Source organism: Solanum tuberosum, unplaced genomic scaffold, assembly GCF_000226075.1.
Source record: "Solanum tuberosum cultivar DM 1-3 516 R44 unplaced genomic scaffold, SolTub_3.0 scf00549, whole genome shotgun sequence".
Taxonomy (NCBI): domain Eukaryota; kingdom Viridiplantae; phylum Streptophyta; class Magnoliopsida; order Solanales; family Solanaceae; genus Solanum; species Solanum tuberosum.
Genome location: NW_006239490.1, coordinates 182,182 through 190,718, shown reverse-complemented (window position 1 = coordinate 190,718; position 8,537 = coordinate 182,182). Strand labels below are relative to the sequence as shown.

At 30.2% G+C, this 8,537-nt stretch overlaps 1 protein-coding gene and 1 pseudogene across 1 annotated transcript; both read right to left on the bottom strand.

The window, feature by feature from the left end:
• Positions 1 to 2,673: 2,673 nt before the first annotated feature.
• Positions 2,674 to 4,302, bottom strand: LOC102582723 (cytochrome P450 71B9-like). Its single transcript, XM_015304539.1, has 2 exons — positions 3,886 to 4,302; positions 2,674 to 3,259 (listed from the first exon to the last, which is right to left on the bottom strand). Exons 1-2 carry the CDS (start codon positions 4,300 to 4,302, stop codon positions 2,720 to 2,722), a joined length of 957 nt encoding a protein of 318 aa, XP_015160025.1. The 3' UTR covers positions 2,674 to 2,719.
• Positions 4,303 to 4,965: 663 nt separating this feature from the next.
• Positions 4,966 to 7,214, bottom strand: LOC107058628 (cytochrome P450 83B1-like; annotated as a pseudogene).
• Between the last annotated feature and the right edge of the window lie 1,323 nt (positions 7,215 to 8,537).

Here is an 8,537-nt window from a genome sequence, read left to right as displayed (position 1 = left end):
TGATTCTTGAAGTGAATCTATCGTAAAAATACTATAAATCATGATAATTGACAACATAAAATATTTCAAAAATGTTATATGTGGGTAGTCTTATTATGCCTTAAATAGCGTCAAAGAAAGCACAAGTTTGTGATAAAAAAAACTTATTCCTTTATCCACGCAAACAATCGCTTCAAAAACTCGGTTATTAACCCCAAAACATATCATTTATATTATTAGGCTCGTGCATAGCACGAGCAACATTATATATATATATATATATATATATCAAGTCAACATAGATCATAATATAAAACGGAGGAAGTCCTTAAACTATATTATATTATACATTATATATCATACATACAGTTTGATGGTAAGAAGAGTATCAATTTACTCTGCTTACTAAAACAGATTATTTACTTTATTTTCTAAGTTATTAAATTATAAATATTATTTATTATAGATAATATCTTATTTTTATATGTCGTTTTTTACCCCTCAGGACAACTTCAGAGGGTTATGTTGATGTACATGGCATTTTTTGTTAAGATAATTGAAAGTACAATTAATTCAAAAATATTACTTTTCTGTTCTTAATTACTTGATTATTTTTCCTTTTTTACTTGTCTGTTTTGACAAATCATAAAAAAACAAAAAAAAAAAGTTACCTATTATCCTTTCAAATCTCAATTAATTAAATTTGAAAAAGGTAGAACTTTTTGAAAATCTTTATATTTATAATTCATCCAGTTCGTAATTAATAGGAGTAAAATGGTAAACTCACTATACCAATCATTATTTTTTTAATAGGTGTGTCAATTCAAAAGTGGACAATTAATTAGGAACGTAGGGAGTATCAAAATAGGCCATGATTATTTGAACTTTAGCAAATTTAACCACTAACTTATTGATATCTCTTTTTTATTTCTCTTTCCTACGCACCAAAAATACATTCTCTTTTTTCCACGTTTCATTCTCTAATTCATAAATGAAATTTTCCGATGTGATTTTATTAGCCGATTACTAATGGAAGGCGGCTTCTTCAATGAAGAAAGCTACTATAGTGGTGGTGATGGCGGTAATTGACTAATTTGTTTGCTTTGCTTGTTCTTCGAAGTGAAATGAATGGTCCTATATGTATATATAATAGAGTGATTAGTAATTGTGCTTATTTTTTAAGAAATTTACATATTAAGTCATTGTTTTATCTCCGTAATTGGAGTTACTATGAAGAACTATTGACATTTCGTTAGTCATAAGCAGTCATTGATGAAGCTCGAAGCATAAAATTTTTAAAATTAAATTTTCTCAAATAAATATCGTTTCGAGAGGGTATTGTTGCAAGATATTTGTTAGGTAGTGAGGAGCCTAAATGTGAAATTTTGGGTAATTTGGTGTAGTTTTTGAATGAACTTGATGTTTGAATTTGAGGAAGAAAACAAAGTCCTTTTTTTGTATAATATTGTATATGAGGTGTATAAATACCTTTTATAATTTTTTATAATATTATATATTGAGTCTATAATAATTTATATCAAGTTTTTAATCATATTTGTAAAAAAAAATAATAAAAAATTATATATTGTTGTATATCGGATGTATAATATTGTATATTGTATATTGAATTTTGTTTTGGGCTAAAGATTCGTATATTTCTGAAATTTATCCTTTTGATTTTGGGGATAGAAATGAAGGAGGAGTTTTGCTTTTGAACTTCGTTAAAACTTTTAATTTGAAGATAGCTAATTTGGGTTTTTCAAAAAAAAAATGAAGGACGCTTGGTGGCTTTTTGTAGCATGGTGGCTAAGATTCAAATATATTACTTATTCCTTCGAAAGTATGAAAAAGTATATATGTAAGAACAACAAAGTTATTCTAAGTGAGTATTTTACAATTCAACATAAATTCTTAATAATGGATTTTAGAGAATTAGAGGAAGAAGAAACCTTTGTATGACCTACCGAAGATTAAATGATGTGCTTGATCACTATTGTCGAAGATTAGGAAATGAGGGAGAAATTGACATTTATGTAGACTTAGGAGTAGTGGGGAATATGCAAACAAAATGTGGGATATATAGGACGGCTAATAGCATTAGAGAAGTAGCTAGAGTGGTATCGAAATTTCAAAAGGTAGCATGCATGATGGACATTGAAAGCAGTGGCAAATTTACAGCCAAAAAATAGGGCACCCGCACCTGTGGTCTCTTTGTAAAATTAGATATTTTATATGTATATTTTTTAAGATTTTGTATAATATTATATTCTTGCACCCGTACTACAAGAAGTCTAAATGGTCCACATGGTTAAATGTTGAGTTTTTGACCTTGAGGATTAAGGATCAATTCTCACGTCAATACATTTTACTTGGTGCACCCATGTTTGAAAAATCTTAGATTCGCCTCTAATTGTAAGGGACGGATAATGGAATGGAGCGGTTCAAGAAGTGAAAGTCCAAAAAGTTTTTTACATAGAGCGGACGGAGATAAAAAAAAATGAGGAGGATAAGAGGGCAAATGGGGATAGATATAAGGTAACAAAGTTAGTTGTTAAATGACAACATATGTGAACGTTTGTACGAAGAACTACAAGACAAAAGTGGAGACAAAAAGTTGTACATGATGCGTCAAGGCGAGAGAAATGTGGGCTCGAGATCAAGATAAGCTACATATATAAAATGCATTCACAATTGATGCCTTACTTCAAGAACTCCCCTTAGATTCACTTTGGGATGTAATTTAGAAATATTTTTTAGGGATAAGGCAAAGGTCATTTTTCTTATTCATTGTAATTCCAGGTCTACCATTTATGTCAATGTCCTCCTTTTTCAACCCATAAGGTAATTCCCAATCAAATGCATAAAGAAGATTTGATAATGCAAGTTCCACAGATGCAACCCCAAGTGCCATTGCCGGACACCTTCTTCTTCCTGCTCCAAACGGAATAAACTCATAATCTTGTCCCTTGAAGTCAATATCGCTATTCAAGAATCTCTCAGGCATAAATTCTTCTGGATTTTCCCATATTTCAGGATCTCTTGCAATTGCCCATGCGTTAACATAAACTATAGTTCTTGGTTGAAATTCATACCCTTCTAGTGTGGATATTTTAATTGATGCTCTTGGTATTAAGAGTGGAGCTGGTGGAAATAATCTTAAAGTCTCTTTTATCACTGCTTTGAAATTAGGCATATTTTGAATATCATCTTCATTTACAATGTTTTTGTTCCCCATTAAATTTCTGATCTCTTCTTGAACTTTCTTCATATCTTTTGGATTCTTGACACACAACAATCATGGCCCATAGTATCACAGATGCACTAGTGTCTGATCCAGCAACTAACACATTCTTCATAAAAATTGACAATTCATGAGAAACTTTCAAGGCAATATTTAGCCGCAATAATATATATAATTGTCGTTATATTATATTTTTAGTGGCAATAATAAATACAAATATTTGATATTAACACTCTATTAACATTTGTTAAACTATTGGGTTAAAACAAAAGTATAACTAGATGGGTTATATTACCATCCAAGCTCAAATATACATGCAAAATCAAATTTAGGCTAGCTAACAATTTAGGAAAAATAAATTAGCTTTCACATTTTTTTCAAAAAAGAATAAGAAAAGAGGTTGTGTTGTGTTGAGCGAATTGAATTATGACCCTTCATTTTTCTATCTTAATTCTAACACATTTTGTCTCAAGAACATTTTGAGCGAATTAGATTATAATCTATATTGTTAAGCCATTCGTATTTAATCCTAGCCACTCATTTGTCATCTTTCTCTACATATGTACAAACGTGCATATAAATGTCTATATGCATATATATATGTATACGTATATGTGTGTGCGCGCGCGTGTAGAAGTAGATAGGTTAAAGAAATGAGAAATTACCATGAGAATTCCTTTTATATCCTCCAATGAGAGATCAATTGGTGTTAATTTCTCTTTCTTCAATTGAAGCAAAAGATCTTGTCCTTTGAAGTCGATATCACTATTTAAGAATCTCTCAGGCATAAATTCTTCTGGATTTTCCCATATTTCAGGATCTCTTGCAATTGCCCATGTGTTAACATAAACTATAGTTCTTGGTTGAAATTCGTAGCCTTCTAGTGTGGATATTTTCATTGATTCTCTTGGTATTAAGAGTGGAGCTGGTGGAAATAATCTTAATGTCTCTTTTATCACTGCTTTGAAATAAGGCATATTTTGAATATCATCTTCATTTACAATGCCTTTGTTCCCAATTAAATTTCTGATCTCTTCTTGAACTCTCTTCACGGCTTTTGGATTTTTGATCAAGATTGTCATTGCCCAAATTATCACAGATGCACTAGTGTCTGATCCAGCAAGTAACACATTCTACATAAAAATTGGCAATTCATGAGAAATTTTCACGGCAATATTTAGCTGCAATAATATATATAATTATCATTATATTATATTTTCAGTGGCAATAATAAATACAAATATTTATAATTAACATTAGTTAAACTATTGGGTTAAAACAAACAAAAGTTAAACTAGATGGGTTATTTTACCATCCAAGCTCAAATTTACATGCAAAATCAAATTTAGGCTAGCTAACAATTTAGGAAAAATAAATTAGCTTTCACATTTTTTTCAAAAAAGAATAAGATAAGAGGTAGTGTTGTGTTGAGCGAATTGAATTATGACCCGTCATTTTCCTATTTTAATTCTAACACATTTTGCCTCAAGAACATTTTGAGCGAATTAGATTATAATCTATATTGTTAACTCATTCATATTTAATCCAAGCCACTGATTTGTCATCTTTCTCTACATATGTACAAAATGAGGAGGATAAGAGGGCAAATGGGGATAGATATAAGGTAACAAAGTTAGCTGTTAAATGACAACATATGTGAACGTTTGTACAAAGAACTACAAGACAAAAGTGGAGATAAAAAGTTGTACATGATGCGTCAAGGCAAGGGAAATGTGGGATCGAGATCAAGATAAGCTACATATATAAAATGCATTCACAACCAATGAAATTGACTTATTATCATTCAATTACAGAATAACCCTCAAAAGCCCATTGTCAAAGCACAAAGAAACAATCCTTTATACGACAAAGTGATTAATTCGAGTCGAAAGCAATTGATGCCTTACCTCAAGAACTCCCCCTTAGATTCACTTTGGGATGTAATTTAGAAATATTTTTTAGGGATAAGGCAAAGGTCATTTTTCTTATTCATTGTAATTCCAGGTCTACCATTTATGTCAATGTCCTCCTTTTTCAACCCATAAGGTAACTCCCAATCAAATGCATAAAGAAGATTTGATAATGCAAGTTCCACAGATGCAACCCCAAGTGCCATGGCCGGACACCCTCTTCTTCCTGCTCCAAACGGAATAAACTCATAGTCTTGTCCCTTGAAGTCAATATCGCTATTCAAGAATCTCTCAGGCATAAATTCTTCTGGATTTTCCCATATTTCAGGATCTCTTGCAATTGCCCATGCGTTAACATAAACTATAGTTCTTGGTTGAAATTCATACCCTTCTAGTGTGGATATTTTAATTGATGCTCTTGGTATTAAGAGTGGAGCTGGTGGAAATAATCTTAAAGTCTCTTTTATCACTGCTTTGAAATAAGGCATATTTTGAATATCATCTTCATTTTACAATGTTTTTGTTCCCCATTAAATTTCTGATCTCTTCTTGAACTTTCTTCATGGCTTTTGGATTCTTGATCAAGATTGTCATGGCCCATATTATCACAGATGCACTAGTGTCTGATCCAGCAACTAACACATTCTACATAAAAATTGACAATTCATGAGAAATTTTCAAGGCAATATTTAGCTGCAATAATATATATAATTATAGTTATATATATTTTTAGTGGCAATAATAAATACAAATATTAGTAATTAACACGCTATTAACATTTGTTAAACTATTGGGTTAAAACAGACAAAAGTATAACTAGATGGGTTATATTACCATCCAAGCTCATATATACATGCAAAATCAAATTTAGGCTAGCTAACAATTTAGGAAAAATAAATTAGCTTTCACATTTTTTTCAAAAAACAATAAGATAAGAGGTTGTGTTGTGTTGAGCGAATTGAATTATGACCCGTCATTTTTCTATCTTAATTCTAATACATTTTGCCTCAAGAACATTTTGAGCGAATTAGATTATAATCTATATTGTTAAGCCATTCGTATTTAATCCTAGCCACTCATTTGTCATCTTTCTCTACATATGTACAAACGCACATATAAATGTCTATATGCATATATATGTATACGTATGTGTGTGTGTGAGCGCGTGTAGAAGTAGATAGGTTAAAGAAATGGGAAATTACCATGAGAATTCCTTTTATATCCTCCAATGAGAGATCAATTGGTGTTAATTTCTCTTTCTTCAATTGAAGCAAAAGATCTATAATATCTCCTTCCATGGAGTTTGGCCTATTGGGATTGTGATGTTGTTCAATTAGTTCTTCATAAAAATCATCCAAATCTTTGAAATTCTTCTCAAGTCTATCTGTCAATCCAGTGAGTTTATCAATCCAACTTAAAGATGGAAAAAAATCAGACACAAAAAAGCTTGCCAACATAGCTTCAGCTTCAACCATAATATGATCAAATCTCTTCCTTTCATGTGCTTCTTCATCAAATCTAACACCAAAAGCAACTCTACAAATAATTGTACTATTAAGTGAAATCATCAAATTGCTCAAATTGGTGACTTGAGAATTAACAGCTAGTTGATATACTTTCTTGATCATTCTTGAGACTTCATCTTTTCGAATCGGACCAAATAATTGCACTTTCTTGAGACTAAATAGATGAAGAACACATATTTTTCTCATTTCTCTCCAATAATCATTGTAAGGTGCAAAACCAATATCATGACCATTGTAAGATAATTTTTGTTGGCCAACAAGAGAAGGTCTACTACAAAATACTAAATCTTGCGTCTTGAGTACTGCTTTTGCTAATTTTGCTGAAGAAACTACAACAATTTGAACAGAAGCAAGTTTCAATGATAATATTTTTCCATACATTTTGGAAAGTTTCCAAAAATAAATATGAGGAGTTAAACTATCAAATTGATGCAAATTTCCAATGAATGGAAGCCCTATAGGACCTGGTGGAAGCTTATTTTTTCTACCCCTTTTGACTTTAGGGAGAAGAAAGACGAGGCAAATAGGAATGACCACAAAGAGTAGAAAGAACATCATTTTATTGTCTAATTGCCTAGTCACTTGATATGCCTTTTATATATAAATGGTCTTTGGGATAAATTATTTTTTTAGGAGCTTTAGTAACTTCTATATACTGACAATATAAAAGTATTTCTAGATCATCAGGCCATCAAAGATATAATAACTATAAGTAACTATTCATAACGAGAGGAACCATTTACTAGGAAATAAGATCTACAATTTGCTACAGAATTTTTAATTAAATTAATAGCGTAAAAAATTGTTATGCTATTAATAAATTAGTTATATTAGTTAATTTTTAAATGAGTAATTTTTTTTTTGTGAGATATCGAACCGTGAAAATAGTCACTATAGGATAGACTATTTACCTATAAAGTGACAACACAAAAATTATAAAACCACTGAAGGTTGAAAATGACCTTTATCCTCTAGCAATCAATATTATTGGACCATATAAACAGTAAAAATATTATGCGATACACAAAATTCTGAATTTGCCTTTAATTTTCAAGATCTTTGTGTGCACAACTTAGATATCAAAGGTGAATGAATAGATATCTAGTAGGGATAATAGAACATGTGGTTCTCAATTATTTATAAATTCGCCGTGTATTAAAAGAGATTTTTAGCGAAATGTAATAAAGTATATGAATACAACTAACATTTTGAATTCTGCCAATAATTGGTGATATATTGAAGGAACGTAACATTATTTTGAAGCAATTATATTTATAAGCACGAAATATGTTTAGATATCATTCTAGTGGTATTTCTATAGTGAACTTAATTATAGAAAATGGATTACAAAATGTAAAAATTCTAGTTAACACATGTGATATAACAAATTCTTTGAAAATTTCAAGGAAAGTTTAAAATTCTGTAACAAACTTTTTAAGGGATAATAGTATAAATCTTCTTACGATTTTGAACGTAGTAAACATAACTATTATTTACGATTACTCAAAAAATAAATTATTGTTATTAAGCTTATATTATTCTTGAGAAAATCAAAAGTCTCCCTATACCCGACTATTTTAATGTTCCACATTATATATATAATTGTGAGAGTTAAAGAGAGAGATATATCGAGCTTTTCAAGATAAACCAAGAGAATATCTTGAAAAACTATATGATAATTAAAAACTGTAATATTATATGCTAAATCGTCATTTTAAGGATGACGACTTAACAACTGCATACATATGTATTATGGCGATTTTTAATAATTGTGTATTAAAACCGCCATAATGCTATCACTTTTTGTAGTTCATTATTCCTATCTAGTTAAGGTTAACTGAATAGTACATAATTCGTGTTGAAAAGCAATTGATGAATTCA

Bases quoted from the DNA above. Each gene is read 5' to 3' on its own strand.
- LOC102582723 (XM_015304539.1), bottom strand. From the start codon at position 4,302: ATGACAATCTTGATCAAAAATCCAAAAGCCGTGAAGAGAGTTCAAGAA. The intron at 3,260-3,885 runs GTAATTTCTCAT...TTGTGTGTCAAG, and splicing joins ATATAAAAGGAATTCTCATG to AATCCAAAAGATATGAAGAA.